Here is a 17,397-nt window from a genome sequence, read left to right as displayed (position 1 = left end):
TGTGTGTGTGGGGTGTGTGTGTGTGTGTGTGTGTGTGTGTGTGTGTGTGTTTTCAAGTGCTGCGCACACGGATTCTGGCTCTGGAATGTTTAGGGCTGGGCGATTCTGGATCTGTACCTGAAGTAGCATTGGGAGAGCTCTGAGCCTTCTCCCCACCCAGGCACTGAATCCAGCCAGGCGCACAGCAAGCGCCCAATAAATGTTCGTTGAATGAAGGCTAAGCATGTTCAGTTATGGATGTAGGAGTTTGAGGACAGTGATAACAGAAAGCTGCAGAAGGTTTTGGAAGGCTTCCTGGAGTAGAGGACCCGAGTCTAAAAGAGTGATTAGAATTTAGGTAGCCACTGACACACACACGTATATCCCCTGTTTAGTCACTGCATTTAGACAAAGGGAGTGGAAAGCAAAGTTTGTCTGGCTAATGAGGAGCAAACAATATTGAAGACGTCCATATAGGTCAAATTTGATCCTGTAAACTGATGCTTCTTCTTTTTTTTTTTTTTTAGTTGTCAAATGATCTTTAATTAAAACATTTTCCTTTGTGGCTCTTAACTAGCCGGGCATTCCACTGCACCACTGTTGATGTCATCTATGATGTCATGAGGGTGGCGGCCATCAACACTGCAGCCTACAGATTGCGCAGTTCCCAGAATCTCTTTAATGGTCCCAGAGAGTTCTCTAGCTAAAGATCGGTGCCGCATCTGTCGGGCAATGTGGACAATCTCATCAAAAGTGATATTTCCACTGTGCTTAATGTTTTTTTGCTTCTTTCTGTCTCGTGGTGGTTCTCTAAGGGCTTTGATGATCAGAGCGGAGGCAGAAGGCACCACCTCAATCTGGGCCTGTCTGTTCTGAATAGTCAGTTTCACTGTTATCCTCAGACCTTTCCAATCACCAGTTGCTTTGGCGATGTCATCACCAACCTTTTTTGGAGACAGGCCCAGGGGGCCGATCTTGGGGGCCAGGGCAGACGTGGCACCCACTTCCCCTCCGGTGCACCTCAGGTATACGACTTTGATCTCGTTGGGGTCGAACTTCGGCGGCATGGCGGAGGCTGCTGGTGTCGGATGAACCCGGATTCGGGACAACCGAAGAAAGTTGCACCTAAGCTTCCTCCGAGCCGAAAGCTAAACTGATGCTTCTTAAACTTGACTGTGCATATGGATTATCTTCGAATCTTGTTAAAATGCAGATTATGATTCTGTAAATTGGGGGTGGGGCCTTAGATTCTCCAGGGATCATACCTTGAGCAAGAGGGTTATGTTATAGAAGATGGTTCTAAGGTGCCTGGATTTTATTCTACAGCCAATGAGGAGCAGTGAAAAACTTATGCTTTGGCTTGATTTTGATTTGTAATCTAAAGAATTTCAGCCTATGGTTACAGAAAGCTAAAAGCTAGTTTATCCCTGCCCTATCCTTTCCCACCTCTAGTCCCACTCCCTAGAGGCAATCACTTTTAGCTATATTTCCTCTGGTATTTACACTCATAACTCCACAATGGGCTTATACCACTATTTCTTAATTTTAAACATTGTCTACTGACTTCCTATTATGACAAGGATTTACCTCACTTACACTCTGTACTTTCCTTCTTCCATTGGCCCTGTATATTTTTATCATGATTTTTAGTTCATCTAATGGTTACTTTTGTAATTTTAATTTAACACACAATATATTTTTCTTACTATCTTTTGATTCATGGATAACTGTTAACATCTTGGGGACTATCATACTACCATTTAGAAAGCAAATGGAATGTGGAGAGTCCAAAAATATTTAACTGGTCTTCTGGCTTCCTCTGTCTCCTTTTAATCTACAAACATTTAATATTCTCTTAGATTATATTGGTTCCCTACCTAAAATTGTTCCATGGCTACAGACTCACTTCAAATTAAAATGTAGAAGAGAAAGTCTCTTAGCATAAGTAACTTTCAGCAGAACATACATTCTCTAAAACAAAGAGCCTTTCAGCCTGACCAGGCAGTGGCGCAGTGGATAAAGTGTTGGACTGTGATGCAGAGGACCCAGGTTTGAGACCCCGAGGTTGCCAACTTGAGCATGGGTTCATCTGGTTTGAGCAAAGCTCACCAGCTTGGACCCAAGGTCGCTGGCTTGAGCAAGGGGTTACTTGGTCTACTGTAGCCCCACGGTCAAGGCACATATGAGAAAGCAATCAATGAACAACTAAGGTGTTGCAACGAAAAACTAGTGATTGACGCTTCTCATCTCTCTCCATTCCTGTCTGTCTGTCCCTATCTATCCCTCTCTCTGACTCTTTCTCTGTCTCTGTCAAAAAATAAAATAAAATAAAACAAAGAGACTTTCAGCAGAACTTACTTTTTTCTAAAAAACTCCCTACCCCTGTCCTTGAGGCTGGTTTCCCAGGCTGTGGCCTTGGGCTAGCTTTGCAAGGTTGCAGATGTTCCCAGACTGTTTCTCCCTGAGTTAATCCTATAGATAAACATTATAAATGAGCTTGTTTCACTGCTTTGTTTTACTGCTAGGCTTCCCCTCCTCCCTATTACCCAATCAGTGTGTAATTTTGTCTTTAAAAGCTGACTTCAGCCTGACCAGGCGGTGGCGCAGTGGATAGAGCATTGGACTGGGATGCTGAGGACCCAGGTTCAAGACCCCGAGGTCGCCAGCTTGAGCATGGGCTCATTTGGTTTGAGCAAAAGCTCACCAGCTTGAACTCAAGGTTGCTGGCTCCAGCAAGGGGTTACTTGGTCTGCTGAAGGCCTGCAGTCAAGGCCCATATGAGAGGGCAATCAATGAACAACTAAGGTGTTGCAATGCGCAATGAAAAACTAATGATTGAGCCTGACCTGTGGTGGCGCAGTGGATAAAGCATCGACCTGGAAATGCTGAGGTCGCCGGTTCGAAACCCTGGGCTTGCCTGGTCAAGGCACATATGGGAGTTGATGCTTCCAGCTCCTCCCCCCTTCTCTCTCTCTGTCTCTCTCTTCTCTCTCCCTTTCTGTCTCTCTCTCTCTCTCCTCTCTACAAATGAATAAATAAAAATAAAATTTATAAAAAAAAAAACACCTAATGATTGATGCTTCTCATCTCTCCGTTCCTGTCTGTCTGTTCCTGTCTATCCCTCTCTCTGTCTCTGAAAAAAAAAAAAAAAAAGCTGACTTCAAACTGTGTACAGAGCCACATGATTTTTTTTTAATTTAGTTTTTACAGAGACAGAGTGAGTCAGAGAGAGGGACAGACAGACAGGAACGGAGAGATGAGAAGCCTCAATCATTAGTTTTTTATTGCATGTTGTAACACCTTAGTTGTTCATTGATTGCTTTCTCATATGTGCCTTTACCGTAGGCCTTCAGCAGACCGAGTAACCCCTTGCTGGAGCCAGCGACCTTGGGGGTTCAAGCTGGTGGGCTTTTTGCTCAAACCAGATGAGCCTGCGCTCAAGCTGGCGACCTCAGGGTCTTGAACCTGGGTCCTCTGCATCCCAGTCCGACGCTCTATCCACTGTGCCACCGCCTGGTCAGGCAGACCTACATGATTTGAATGACTTAGGTCTCCTTTTGGTCGCTGGCTTTAAAATAAAGATTCCTTCATTTGGCTACTTAATTGTGTGGCAAAATGTCTGTTTCTCGCTGTTTCAATACAACTAAAATAAGCATCACCATCATCTAGAAACTTAGAAATGCAGTATTCTGGCCCTGGCCAGTTGGCTCAGCAGTAGAGCACGGGCCAGGCGTGTGGATGTCCCAGGTTCGATTCCTGATCAGGGCACACAGGAGACGCAACCATCTGCTTCTCCACCCCTCCCCCTACCCATTCTCTCTCTCTCTCTCTCTCTCTCTCTCTCTATCCTCTTCCCTTCCCACAGTCATGGCTCCAATGGCTAGAGCAAGTTGACTCCAGGCACTGAAGATAGCTCCATTGCCTTGCCTCAGGTGCTAAAACAGATTGGTTGCTGAGCAATGGAGTAAGACCCAGATGGGCAGAGCATCGCTGGGTAGAGGGCTTGCCAGGTAGATCCCTATTAGGGTTCTAGTGGGAATCTGTCTCTCTGCCTCCTTGCCTCTCATAAAAAAAATAAAAATTAAATTAAATTTAAAAAAGGCAGTATTCTGCTCTGTTCCAGCCTTCTGAATCAAAAATCACTCTTTTTTTTTTTTTTTACAGAGACAGAGATAGACAGAGACAGAGAGAGATGAGAAGCATCAATCATCAGTTTTTCGTTGCAACACCTTAGTTGTTCATTGATTGCTTTCTCATATGTGCCTTGACTGTAGGCCTTCAGCAGACCGAGAAACCCCTTGCTTGGGCCAGCGACCTTGGGTCCAAGCTAGTGAGCTTTGCTCAAACCAGATGAACCTGCGCTCAGGCTGGCGACCCTGGGATCTCGAATCTGGGTCTTCCGCATCCCAGTCCGTCGCTCTATCCACTACACCACTGCCTGGTCAGGCATCAGAAACTCTTAAGAATGGGGCCCACCCATTTGTGTTTTAACAAGCTCTCCAAGAGATCTTGATGCAAGCCAAAGTTTGAGAAACACTGTGGTAAACGGAGTACTCTGTATATGTATCATCTCATTTAATCTTCACAACTCCATAAATAGTGTTATTGTCAGTATAATGCAGATTAATAGTGAAATCTGGAGCCAGGTGTTTGGGGTTTGAATTCTAGCTCTCCCAGCTTTGTGACATTGGGCCTCATTTTCTTTCTCTGTAAGATTGGGATATATATTAATAGTACCTACCTCATGGGGTTGTTGTGGAATTAAATGCGCTTTTAGTATAAAGTGCCTAGAACAGTAGTAGTAGGTGTCGTAGAGTAAGCATCAAGTAAGGCTGAGACGTGAAGTCACTTGCTCAAGATCTAGGTGAGTGGTAGAACCAGGTTAATTCTCCTTAACCTTCAGAGGCCGCGCATCCCCTGGACCTGGGTGCAGCTTTGCCCAACCAAGCAAGAGGAGCGGGTAGCTGTGTCCAAGGCCAGTAGCCCCTCTAACCCTGGGGTGCCGTGTGGTCTAGTTCAAAGCTCTAGGACTCCGACTGGAATAGGTTTTGCTACCTGACAGTGCTGGAAGCCGGAAAGCAACTGCTCCCCAGCATCCACCCACCCTGCCAGCTGCCGAGGGGATAAGGACCGGCGGTATCGTGAGTTACACAAGCGGCCGCCGCCGCCGCCGCCGCCGCCGCCGCCGCCGCCGCCGCCGCTCCTTAAGCACCGCCTGCCGCCCTCTCACCCCGCGGCGGCGGCGGCGGAAGCGGGGAGGCGGGCCGGGTCGGTCGGGGCGGGGCCGCGAGCAGCATGGAGGAGGCGGAGGCCGCGGTGCGCCGGGCGAAGCAGTGTGGGCCTGAGAGGGGCCCGAGCGGGGCCCAGGGCCCCTGAGCCGTGAGTGCCTCTAGGCGGGGGTCCGGGAGTGGTGACGCGGCCGGAGCAGGTCTCCCGAGTTCTCGGGCAGCCCCGACCCCTGGGAGGTGAAGAGCTGGGCCACATTAGAAGGGGCGAGGGTGGAAGGGTGTGGATAATGGAGGGGTTGTGGGGGCGCTGCCCTTAGCACACCCCAGGGGACTGGGAAAGCCTGGCGCTTGGTCCTTTTGGGGGCTGATGAGCCTTGAAGGCCGATTACTTGGCCTCTTCTGGGTCCCCGGGCAGTCCTGTCAGTTTCCCCAGCCCCAAGGGAGTTTCCAGGTGATCTGACCCCTCTGAAGGTTTCCTTCCCAGAAAAGTTGAGCCACTTTTCCCAGGTCACACAGTATGGATGCCTTCAGGGAAGAGTTCCTGGGAGGTCCTCCCCCATCTCCCCCGAAGGCATCAGACTTTAGGAGGAGCACTTTACTCCGTGTGATCCTCTGGTTCCCTCAGTTTTCTGAAGGCATGGGTTGGCCAGGACAGTCGTGACCCTCCAATCCAGCATGGACGACTGGAAGCCCAGTCCCCTCATCAAGCCCTTTGGGGCTCGGAAGAAGAGGAGCTGGTATCTTACCTGGAAATATAAACTGACCAATCAGCGGGCCCTGCGGAGATTCTGTCAGGTATAGAGATGTCCCAAACCTCCTAGGGTCTTCCTCCCAACACTGGAACCCACCTTAGCTGTCCTTGCACTAGAAAGGGGCAGCAGGTTCCTAGAGGGGGAACCTCTTTGTGTCATGTTCCTGCAGGTAGTGGTTTGGGCCCAGAGTCCTGGAATCAGAGCCCAAGTACAGCCTCCTAGGTTTCTGACGGAAGACTAAAGTCTGATTAGGAAGGCCTTGCTCAGGAGCCCACACCAGTCAGGCAGTCAGGGCTAGGACCCAGGTCTTGATACCCAGCTGGTTCTCTGGGACTGGCTCCATCTCTAGCAACTAATTGTGGAGGGAACCAAGGAAATCAAGGCCTCACATGGAAGAATACAGGAGCTCTGTAGGGAGAGCTGTGATGAAGGAGAAAGAACCAGGGGGCATCCCTGGAGAGGGTGGTCATGAAGCTGGACCCAGGTTGGGGGAGTAGAGCTGGGCAGATAGGCAAGAGAGACAGGTCCCAGGTTCTCCCTGTGTCATCAATGCAGCCAGGGCCCTCTTTTCAGGAAGACCCTCAATAATCTGGAGGAAGTGTCCCTCTTTAATCATCCCCACCCCTCCCTTCAGACAGGGGCTGTGCTTTTCCTACTGGTGACAGTCATTGTCAACATCAAGTTGATCCTGGATACAAGACGAGCAATCAGCGAGGCCAATGAAGACCCAGAGCCGGAGCAAGACTATGGTGGGGCCAGGCTGAGGATGGGATTGGTGTGTGTGTGTGGGGGGGGGGGGGGCAGGGTTCCCTGGGATCTCACAGCTGAAACAGCAGGCAGATCCCAAAGGATACGACTACTGGAGAGACTACCTCCATGACCTGTCATACCCACACAGATGAGGCCCTGGGCCGATTGGATCCCCCACGACGCAGAGGCAGTGGACCCCGAAGGGTCCTAGATGTGGAGGTATACTCAAGCCGCAGCAAAGTTTATGTGGCAGTGGATGGCACTACGGTGAGTGGGCTGGTGTCTGGTGTACAATTATTCCTTTCTATTCAGAGAGTGGTGCAGTGGTTCTGGGGTCTACTGCCTGAGTAGGAACTGTACCCCTGCCAATTTCCACCTGAGTGACTTTGGAGGCCTCATTTGCTCATCTGTAACCTGGGACTGAGGATTTCTACTTGTGAGAATTAAATGAAAAGTATATGAAATGTATTATATGTAGCGGGGTTTTATCAGAAGTAATCATTAGTATTATTAGTAGGCAGTTAATTCAGTTTATTTATGCCATAATTGCTTCCTGGTCCCTTCATTATCTTTAGCCTTTTCCTAGGCACTGGGGACCTGAAGATAATCATACCTGGCCTTACTTTGAGGGGCTTAAGCTATTAGTAGATCATGGTTTGTGCAGCATGAGGCAGAGACAGTCAAGGACTCTTAAGAGCCATGAAAGCCGTGGAGGGGAAGATTGTAGAAAGATGTGATCTCTTTTGATGGGGGTGCTATGGAGGCTTCCTGGAAGAGGAAGCCTTCAAATTGCGTTAGAAGAGGCACAGATGAGGCACAGATAGGCAGGAGGGGAAGTGTCGTTTCATGCAGTTGTTTTTTTAAAATGCCAGTAAGACAGAGAGACCTTGAATGCCAGAGTGAAGAGTTGGACTTTGTTTCTGCCACCCTATAGGTACTGGAGGATGAGGCACGGGAGCAGGGCCGGGGCATCCATGTCATCATCCTCAACCAGGCCACGGTGAGGTTCTAGGGGTTGAAGGCCTGGGAGACTGAAGCTGAACCTTCCTTGCTGGTGACATTAACTCATGAGTGGTATGTCTCCCGCCAGGGCCATGTGATGGCAAAGCGTGTTTTTGACACGTACTCACCTCATGAGGATGATGCTATGGTTCTGTTCCTTAACATGGTGGCACCCGGCCGTGTGCTCATCTGCACCGTCAAGGTCAGTGACGCTACCCTGGCCCCATCCCCTAAGCCCCAGCTCCAGCTCTGCCTGTGGGCCTGGGGTCTATGCCTGTAGTATGGCACACTGGGAAGAGACTCTGGAGGACGGTAACTCAGGTTCCAATACCTGCCTGGTCATTTTTATTAATTGAGCATATAGTTATTGAGCACATAGTTATTGAGCATGTACTGTGTTGAGCATGCTCTGGCTCTGGGGACTACAATGGGAAGCAAGACAGAGTCCCTACCCTTGAGTTTGCTGCAGCAGGACAAGATTTAAAAAAAAAATAAGTCAGCCTGACCTGTGGTGGCGCAGTGGATAGAGTGTTGACCTGGAAATGCTGAGGTCACCGGTTCGAAACCCTCGTCAGGGCACTAAAAAAAAAAAGAAAAAAGAAAAAAAAAATAAGTCAAATAAATGTTTAATGCCAAGAAATTATAATATATGAGGAATAAAATAATGCAAGGGAGACAGAGTGATGGAGGATGTATTTTAGAAAGGGAAGGCCTCTGTAAGGGAATGACATGTGAACAGAAAGCTGGAGGAAGTGTGGAGTGAGCCATGTAAATACCTGGAGGAAGAGCATTCTAGATAGAAAGAACGGCAAGTGCAAAGGCCCTGAAGTGAGAAGGTGCTTGGCATGCTTGAAGAACAGCAAGGATCTCAGCAGAGCTGGATAGAATAAGGGAGGAGAAAAGAGTTGTGGGAAGAGGACAGAGAGGTAGCAGAGGACATAGGTGCAGATTGTGTGGGATTATGGTAAGGATTTAATAGCCTGATGACCTTGGATAACCTTTAATTTTCTTATCTGTAAAATGATGGTAATCACAGAGGGTTGTTTTGATAATTTTTTTCCTATATCTATTTTCTTTTTCTTTTTTTTTTTTTTTACAGAGACAGAGAGAGTCAGAGAGAGGGATAGACAGGGACAGACAGACAGGAACGGAGAGATGAGAAGCATCAATCATTAGTTTTTCGTTGTGCATTGCGACACCTTAGTTGTTCATTGACTGCTTTCTCATATGTGCCTTGACCGCGGGCCTTCAGCAGACCGAGTAACCCCTTGCTCGAGCCAGCGACCTTGGGTCCAAGCTGGTGAGCTTTTGCTCAAACCAGATGAGCCCACGCTCAAGCCGGTGACCTCGGGGTCTTGAACCTGGGTCCTCGGCATCCCAGTCCAACGCTCCATCCACTGCGCCACTGGCTGGTCAGGCTGTTTTGATAATTTAATGAGCTAATTTAAGTAAAAGGTTTGACATGATGTTTGATTTGACACATAGTGCTCCATGCGGCCAGGTCTCCTGGAACCATGCTATTCAGGCTGACACTTTCTCTGGTCTTCCAGGACGAGGGCTCCTTCCACCTCAAGGACACAGCCAAGGCTCTACTAAGGAGCTTAGGCAGCCAGGCTGGCCCTGCCCTGGGCTGGAGGGACACCTGGGCCTTCGTGGGACGAAAAGGAGGTGCTGGAACCATGGGCCATCCACCTTTACAGTATTAAGGGCCTGGGGGAGCAGAGCCCTGGGTGGGTGGGGTGGGGTGGGAAGCAGATAGGAGCCTGTGGTGGTAAGGTGACTGAAGGTGGGCAGGGAGATGGGAAGAGGCTCCAAAACTGGAGTCTGCACCCCCATTATCCCTTGTTCCTGCTGCCTGCCAGGTCCTGTCCTCGGGGAGAAGCATTCTAAGTCACCTGCCCTCTCCTCCTGGGGAGACCCAGTCCTATTGAAGACAGATGTGCCACTGAGCTCAGCTGAAGGTGGGGTTAGTGGGGGCTGGGCTCTGGGGCAGTGCCTGGGTTAGGGTGGACATTTAGTGCCTGTTCATGGGGCTCTATTGTCTTGACTGGGTTGCCTGGTGTTCTTCAGACCACACTGGCCTCATGCCCCCATCCTGTTGACCCTGTTTCTCCCTCAGAAGCAGAATGCCACTGGGCAGACACAGAGCTGAACCGTCGCCGCCGGCGCTTCTGCAGCAAAGTTGAGGGCTATGGGAGTGTGTGCAGCTGCAAGGACCCCACACCCATTGAATTCAGCCCTGACCCAGTGAGTGGGGCCTTCAGCCGTGAGGCTTGGACTCCTTTCCAGCTTGGCAAGGGGCCCTAGGAAAGACCTCGATTGGGCTTCCCTATGCCAGCCTGGGAGGGAAGCAGGAGCTGAGGATTTACACCGAGCTCTGTAAGATGGGGCATCCTGGGGATGGGGGAGGGGGAGGGCAGGCCATGTGAGCAAAGGCCCAGAATCAGAGTTGGGCTGAGTGTGTGGAGAGCCCAAGACAGGGAAGACTCTCTGCCTCTTCTCTGAAGGCCCCCTCATCCCCTGAGAACTCTACCTTTGGTAGGGATCCCAGTTTGAAGAGGGAATGAGGTAAGAGCTAAAAGCTATTTATCGCCCTGGCTGGTTGGCTCAGTGGTAGAGCGTCGGCCTGGCGTGCAGGAGTCTCGGGTTTGATTCCCAGCCAGGGCACACAGGAGAGGCGCCCATCTGCTTCTCCACCCCTCCCCCTCTCCTTCCTCTCTGTCTCTCTCTTCCCCTCCCGCAGCCAGGCTCCATTGGAGCAAAGTTGGCCTGGGCACTGGGGGTGGCTCTATGGCCTCTGCCTCAGGCGCTAAAATGGCTCTGGTTGCAACAGAGCAATGGCCCAGATGGGCAGAGCATCGCCCCCTGATGGGCATGCCGGGTGGATCCTAGTCGGGTGCATGCAGGATTCTGTCTGACTGCTTCCCCGTTTCCAACTTCAGAAAAATACAAAAATAAAAATAAAAAATAAAATAAATAAAAGCTATTTATCACTCAGCTCCCAGACAACAAGGTCCGCAATGTTCCTGTGGCTGTCATTGCAGGGAACCGGCCTAATTACCTGTACAGGTGAGCCTGGGAGTGAGCTGCATCCAACATTGAACAGTAGGGTGCTCAGTGGGTGGGAACCCCAAACTCATCTTTCTGTAGGAGGAACTATTGGGGTGGGCAGAAAGACAACAGATTTTAGGTCCATTTACATGTGTGGGTATACATGGGATTGTGGACCAATTGGTAAAGAGGGAATCTCTGAGTTGGGGGACAGAGGCCTAATTCGTTCCTGGGCTCCCCAGGATGCTGCGCTCTCTGCTCTCAGCCCAGGGGGTGTCTCCCCAGATGATAACAGTTTTCATCGATGGCTACTATGAGGTGAGTGGGACTTAGGGGCTTTGGGCAGAGCAGGGCACGGTGTTACGGGTGCTACGTAGCAGTTATCACTGAGGACTGGCAAGGAAGACAGCCCAGGCAAGGGCTGTGAAATATGGAGGGCTTGGCGTGTCAGAGCCTGCAGAGCTGGGCTGCAGAGGTGGCTCACTGGATAACCAGTGGCCATGCCCCCTAGGAGCCGATGGACGTGGTGGCGCTGTTTGGTTTGAGGGGCATCCAGCACACTCCCATCAGCATCAAGAATGCCCGCGTGTCTCAGGTACTGCCTAGGCAGGGATGGAAGGGGAAGACTCCTGGCAGCACCTTCCACCCTAAAACTCATGTGCCCTGTTTCTGTTCTCCACCCAGCACTACAAGGCTAGCCTCACTGCCACTTTCAACCTGTTTCCGGTGAGTAGTAAGCACAAAACTCTGGGCATAGAGAGCGGAAACATGAGCATCAAGTCTGGTCTTATATAGCAGGCTCTTCTGCTCTCTGGGCCTCATCTGGAAAATGGGAATAGTGCTGCCTGAGAAGTGGATGAGGGTGGAGACATGAGATTGGAAAGGCTCCCTTGGGGTCATGTTGTCCCCCTCTCCCTGCAGGAAGCCAAGTTTGCTGTGGTTTTGGAAGAGGACCTGGACATTGCTGTAGATTTTTTCAGGTGGGGGGAGTGTCTCTCCATGCAGCTTCTGTAAGCTGCGTGGGGCCTCTTTACTTGACTGGTTCTCCAGGGAAAAAGGCAGTGAAGTGTCTTGGAGACCTTTTTTGGAGGAAGCAAGCTCAAAAGTTGGGGGAGAAGTCTTGGGAAATGAAGGATGGCAGATGTTGGGCTGGAGAGAGATTTGAAAGGATGAATGGAGGCAGTGGACATTTGGGGGAAGGGGAAGAAGGCATGACTCTTAAGTCCCATTTCCAGCTCTTCGGCATCACTGTGTGACTGGCTTTGTCCTTGTCCTTCCCTGAACCCCTGGACCCTGCCTCTCTCAGTTTCCTAAGCCAGACCATCCATCTGCTGGAGGAGGATGACAGCCTGTACTGTATTTCCGCCTGGAATGACCAGGTGGGCTGAGTGGCCAGGGGTCAGCCGGGGAGTGTGTAGAGGCCCTGAACTAACATCTCCCCTCAATGGCCCCCTATCCACAGGGGTATGAGCACACAGCTGAGGACCCAGCGTTGCTGTACCGCGTGGAAACCATGCCTGGGCTGGGCTGGGTGCTCAGGAAGTCTTTGTACAAGGAGGAGCTTGAACCCAAGTGGCCCACACCAGAAAAGGTGTCCTGGCAGGGTAGGGAGAGTGGGCTGGGGTCCCCTACCAGCTCACGGCCTCTTAACCTTCATGATCTTCCATGCCTCCAGCTCTGGGACTGGGACATGTGGATGCGGATGCCTGAACAGCGCCGTGGCCGGGAGTGCATCATCCCGGACGTTTCCCGATCCTACCACTTTGGCATCGTGGGCCTCAACATGAACGGCTACTTCCATGTGAGTGGGAGGCAGGGATGTTGGGGAGGGGGTACAGTATGGTAGCTAGGGCAAAGAATATGGACTCTGGAGCAAGCCCAGCTCTGCCACTCACTAGCATGTACCTGTGGGGAAACTACACATCCTCTTTTACTTCGGTCTCTTTATTCGTAAAATGCAAATTAAAATATTGTTTAACTCATAAGTTGTGAGGTTAGGAAGTTTAAATGAGTTAATATATGCAAAATGCTTTGAACTGTAAACATTATATAAAGGTTAGCTGGTATTATTTTTTATTACTATTCTTAGCACTAGACTGTGGGTGTGGAGAGGGTATTTCTGCCACCAAGCATTTATCCAGCCCTACAAGCTCTGCCCTCTCCTGTCCTTACAAGTGCTGGCGCCTAAGCCTCACCTTGAAGTGAACAGGGAGGTCCCTAGGTTTCCACCCCCTACATGCTGTATCCAAAGGGCCACTCCCCATTTATAGCAAGGGAGACCTTGAGACAACCCAGCCCCAAAGGAATGGACAGCTTCCAGCTTGGAACCTCCTAGAAGCCAGAAAGGCCCTCAGAAGCCAGTGAATACAAGACCTCCACTCATTGCCCCGAGAGGCAGGCATTTACCTCAGGTCACTCTCAGCACCTTAAGTCACAGCAATTTCCTTTCTCTGTCCAACCTGTGCCTTTGCCCACCACCCCCTACAGGGCCTGTTCCTGGGTCCTGTGGCTCAGAACAGCAGGCCCAGGGAGAACCACTGGGGACAGAGGCTAGCTCAGGAGTCAGTAGAATGAGCTGCCTGTGTGAACATTAGCTCTCTGGCAATGCTTATACTCAAATTAAAGCTAGTAAGAGCCTGCCAAGGAAACTGCAAAGAGAATGTAGAAGACAGGAAGTTAGAGGGACCTTTATAGGTCTGGGACTTCATTTGTGGGCCTGGAATATGTGATGGGTCAGTGGACAGGTACGGGCCAATGTAGGCCCTGATTTGCACCCTCACACCCACTCCAGGAGGCCTACTTCAAGAAGCACAAGTTCAACACGGTTCCAGGTGTCCAGCTCAGGAACGTGGACAGGTGGGGGCTGGGGACAGGGCAAAGGGGAGGATATCTAGGAGCCTTGATGACCAGTATTTGACAGTCCCTTCCAACCCTGGGGCCTTGTGTGTTTACCCCAGTCCTGCTGCCCCTAGTTCCCATGTGACACCCAGCCCTGCTCCTGAAACCTTTCGGACTACTCCTTCCCTTGACCCATTTCTCCCTGTCCTTCAGTCTGAAGAAGGAAGCTTATGAAGTGGAAATTCACAGGCTGCTCAGGTATGGCCTGGGGCAGTAGGGGCGTGCGAATATTGGAGATTTTGGGCTCATAATTTGTGGGGCCCACTGCACATGGAAAATCAGAGCTCCTTGTTCAAAAATTATTAAGAATTTCAAGATGGCAACAATTAAGCCAGGGAACTTGTGTGATACCCTCACGAGTCAGGTCCTGTCTTGTGCCCGCTGCAGTGAAGCTGAGGTTCTGGACCATAGCAAGAACCCTTGTGAAGACTCTTTCCTGCCAGACACAGAGGGCCATACTTATGTGGCCTTTATCCGAATGGAGAAAGATGATGACTTCACCACCTGGACCCAGCTTGCCAAGGTGCCCCAATACCACACCTACCCTAGGAATACCCCTGCCCCCAAGATAGAGAGAGCCTTTGTTCTAGAACCTTCTACCTCAGAAACCCTCTTCCAACTCCCTTATCTAAATTCATAATTTAAAAGATGCTACCTCTTATTAGAAGTACTTTAAGAAGAAAATTAATGTAAGAAATCATAAAACGGCCTAGCCTGTGGTGGCGCAGTGGATGGAGCATTGACTTGGAATGCTGAGGTCACCAGTTCAAAGCCCTGGGCTTACCTGGTCAAGGCACATGTGAGAAGCAAATACTACTAGTGGATGCTTCCCGCTCCTCCCCCCACACTTATTCTCTCTCTTCTCTCTCTAAACTCAATAAATAAAAATTAAAAAAAAAAAAAAGAAATCGTAAAACAAAAAAGAAAAAGAGAGAGAGATGCTATCTTGCAAATTGAGGAAGATGCTGAGGATGGGTGGGGGCTGGGCCATGGGTCCTCAGTGGTCCCTCCCCACAGCGCTCTGACCCATGCCTCTCCTCCTACCCCACCCCTACCAGTGCCTCCATATCTGGGACCTGGATGTGCGTGGCAACCACCGGGGTCTATGGAGATTGTTTCGGAAGAAGAACCACTTCCTGGTGGTGGGGGTCCCAGCCTCCCCCTACTCGTGAGTGACTTTTTTTTCTGCCCTTGGATATGGGAGACTAGTAGGATTAGAGAACATAGCTAACGACCTCTTCCCTATTATCTCCCCAGGATGAAGAAGCCACCATCTGTCACCCCAATTTTCCTGGAGCCACCCCCAAAGGAGGAGGGAGTGCCAGGAGCTGCAGAACAGACATGAGACCTCCTCCAGGCCCCTGCAGGGCTGGGTACTGTGTACCCCAGGCAGGCTAGCCCCTCACCCCATCCTTAGGATTTTGTAGACACTGGCAGGGGCTGGGGCTGGTTTGTTTTTAACATGAGACTTAATTACTAACTTCAAGGGGAGGGTTCCCCTGTTCCAGCACCTGTATTTCTGAGTTGGAGGCCTATTTATTTACTTCCGTGTTGGTAAAGGGCAGGGTATTTATTACCTGGGAATCACTGGGATTTCTGGGCAGCTGATCCTGCCCTTTGTATACATCCTCCTCTCAGGCCTGGCTCAGAATTTAACCTATTTATTTACTGTCCTGAGGGCCTTGATTCCTTTATGGACTAGGGTGCTGCCCTGAGGGTGGGGCTAGCTCTTACTCAGGAAACTGCTGTGCCCAGCTCCTGGACTGGCCCGGCAGGGGCCCACCCATTGATGTAGACTCACTCGGAGTCCTTCAGACACTAAACCAGGCCTCTTCTCAGCCTCATCTTTGTCCAGGTTTCCAAAGCTGGATAAGGTGATCCTTGATTAAAAAAGAAAACCTCTAGGGATGTGCCTTTTGATTGTGTGTGAGTGTGTGAGAGAGAAAGAAAGAGAGAAAACGGTCATGATAGATGGTAAGTTTTTCTTATTGCCCTCCACAGGGTTTATCTTCCTTTGGGGGCCATTTGGCCACCAGGGGATGCTCAAGTCTTAAACGTCAAGGTTTTTCCCTAGACTCCACCCTAGAGCAGCTGAGCCTGACCTATTGGGGCTGAGTTTGGAGTAGCCACTTATACCCTTTCCCCACTGTTTTAACCACCAAGCTCTTTCCTGCCTAGCTTGTTAGGGCCAGGAATTTGTCCCCAGAGATGGAGCAAAAGAGAACAAAAAGAGATACTTGGGGGTGGGAAGGTAGTGGGAGTGCAGGTGAGTATAGTGGCTTGTGGGTGGGAAGGAAGTGGGTGAGACAGCTGAGTTGGCATCATTCAGGAGGCTAGGACTGGACTGCAGATGGAGACAAAGGAACAGGATTTCTGTGGCCTTTACGGCACTGTTTGCAGATTTCATAGCTAGGCTTTTTTTTTTTTCTTTTTCTTTTTTTCCTGGAGAAAAGCCATTGTTTTCATCAGATTCTTGCCCAGCCAGTGATCCAGAGAGGTTAGGAAGATCTAGGTTAGTCATAGAGGCACCACCAGAAAATAGGATTGTCAACAGGGAATGGATGAGTTAGCCCGAAGCAGGGAGCTACGAAGTTTAAGGAGGATCTAGGATCAGGAGAAAAGGTCTGCCTGCAGAGCCCTGGTGAGGTGAGCCCAGTAAACTACTGAGAGCCTTGGCCAGAAGTCAGGGACTGATGAACTCCTGCCCTTTCACTAGGTCTCTCTGCCCCTGCTCCCCCGTCGGCGATGGCACGGGTGGTGTGTGGCTTGGACGTTTCCTTTATTGTTTGCTGGAGCTAGAGATAGTGCTTGAGGTGCCAGAACAGCCAGGTTGAGGAGCAATTAGCCCACAGAGAGGTGGAGGCCCGCCCTAGGCAAACAAATCTGCAGCCTCCATATAGGCGCCTGAAAGAGGAGTTGTAAAGTGGTGAAGGTGGAAGGGGGCTCATTGTGTTCTCCGTCCACACCCAAGCTGGCTCCTAGTTTAGGCCTCAGACTAGCTCTTAGGCACTGTATGGCTCTGGCCAGGTCATTGTTCACTGTGAGGCTCAGCAAGGGGTGATGGTTCCTAGCTGCCCTAGAAAAACCTGGGAAGAGGGATCCAGGGGCCAAAGGGAAGCAAAGAGGAGGAATTGCTTGCCAGGCTGGGTTTTACTTGGTAGCAGTTGCCGTGTTCTCCAGCCATAGCCGCCTCCTTAGTGCTGTCACTCCTGGTTCAGCAGCAATCAGATCTGTGTGGGGGACATTCTGGACTCGGGTAAATCTGTTGCCATGTCAGATGGCCTGAGTCCAGACTCTTCACTGAAGGTGTGGGCCCGGAACTAGTCACAAGGCCTTTTCTAGACCCAGTTTCTGGAACATGGGGGTGGTTAAGATGAAATAGAGATCAGATCTATAGAGCACCAGGCAGGCTAAAACCAAGAATAAGTGCACTTGCTTCTGAAATCTCCAAAGTAGAAACAGGTGTGGGACTTTGCCTGGATGGGAAGGGTTATTAAGCAGCTTGGATTCTCTGATGGGGTTTCCAGCGGGCTTCCCAGAGCCTAAAGAGTGATCCTCTCCCATTGCTCTGGCAATGTTTCTGGCCTCCCCTGCCCCCACTTGGGCGCCAGCTTGTTATTTTCATAGCTTTCTGGTCCAGTGCCCCTTCCCAGGAATGGCTAATTTCAGATCAAAGTCCTCCCACATTATAGGAAGCCAGACTGGCCCAGCCCCCACTTCTTCCCTCAGTGCCCTCT

At 50.4% G+C, this 17,397-nt stretch overlaps 2 protein-coding genes across 2 annotated transcripts; one reads left to right on the top strand and one right to left on the bottom strand.

Annotated features, from left to right (window-relative positions):
* Positions 1 to 483: 483 nt before the first annotated feature.
* On the bottom strand, positions 484 to 1,122 carry LOC136397649 (large ribosomal subunit protein uL11-like). The gene has a single exon (XM_066372157.1). It carries the CDS (start codon positions 1,044 to 1,046, stop codon positions 549 to 551), a length of 498 nt encoding a protein of 165 aa, XP_066228254.1. The 5' UTR covers positions 1,047 to 1,122; the 3' UTR covers positions 484 to 548.
* A 4,112-nt stretch (positions 1,123 to 5,234) lies between these two features.
* Positions 5,235 to 15,564, top strand: POMGNT1 (protein O-linked mannose N-acetylglucosaminyltransferase 1 (beta 1,2-)). The gene is made up of 22 exons (XM_066376110.1): positions 5,235 to 5,358; positions 5,833 to 6,002; positions 6,594 to 6,708; positions 6,858 to 6,976; positions 7,644 to 7,709; positions 7,800 to 7,913; positions 9,262 to 9,379; positions 9,574 to 9,672; positions 9,831 to 9,958; positions 10,710 to 10,780; positions 11,005 to 11,080; positions 11,274 to 11,357; positions 11,447 to 11,488; positions 11,684 to 11,742; positions 12,069 to 12,141; positions 12,225 to 12,353; positions 12,438 to 12,563; positions 13,554 to 13,618; positions 13,814 to 13,858; positions 14,048 to 14,183; positions 14,719 to 14,828; positions 14,918 to 15,564. The coding sequence occupies exons 2-22, from the start codon at positions 5,883 to 5,885 to the stop codon at positions 15,003 to 15,005; spliced, it is 1,983 nt and encodes a 660-aa protein (XP_066232207.1). The 5' UTR covers positions 5,235 to 5,358; positions 5,833 to 5,882; the 3' UTR covers positions 15,006 to 15,564.
* The last annotated feature ends 1,833 nt before the right edge of the window (positions 15,565 to 17,397 follow it).

The sequence above is a fragment of the Saccopteryx leptura genome, chromosome 3, assembly GCF_036850995.1.
Source record: "Saccopteryx leptura isolate mSacLep1 chromosome 3, mSacLep1_pri_phased_curated, whole genome shotgun sequence".
Taxonomy (NCBI): Eukaryota; Metazoa; Chordata; class Mammalia; order Chiroptera; family Emballonuridae; genus Saccopteryx; species Saccopteryx leptura.
The sequence above is the reverse complement of the archived record's forward strand: the minus strand, read 5'-3'. Positions and strand labels throughout refer to the sequence as shown.

Coding starts and splice junctions, on each gene's coding strand:
- LOC136397649 (XM_066372157.1), bottom strand. CDS start 1,046: ATGCCGCCGAAGTTCGACCCCAACGAGATCAAAGTCGTATACCTGAGG.
- POMGNT1 (XM_066376110.1), top strand. CDS start 5,883: ATGGACGACTGGAAGCCCAGTCCCCTCATCAAGCCCTTTGGGGCTCGG. Junction 7,710..7,799: donor TCATCCTCAACCAGGCCACG/GTGAGGTTCTAG, acceptor GTCTCCCGCCAG/GGCCATGTGATGGCAAAGCG. Junction 14,184..14,718: donor CCTGGACCCAGCTTGCCAAG/GTGCCCCAATAC, acceptor CACCCCTACCAG/TGCCTCCATATCTGGGACCT.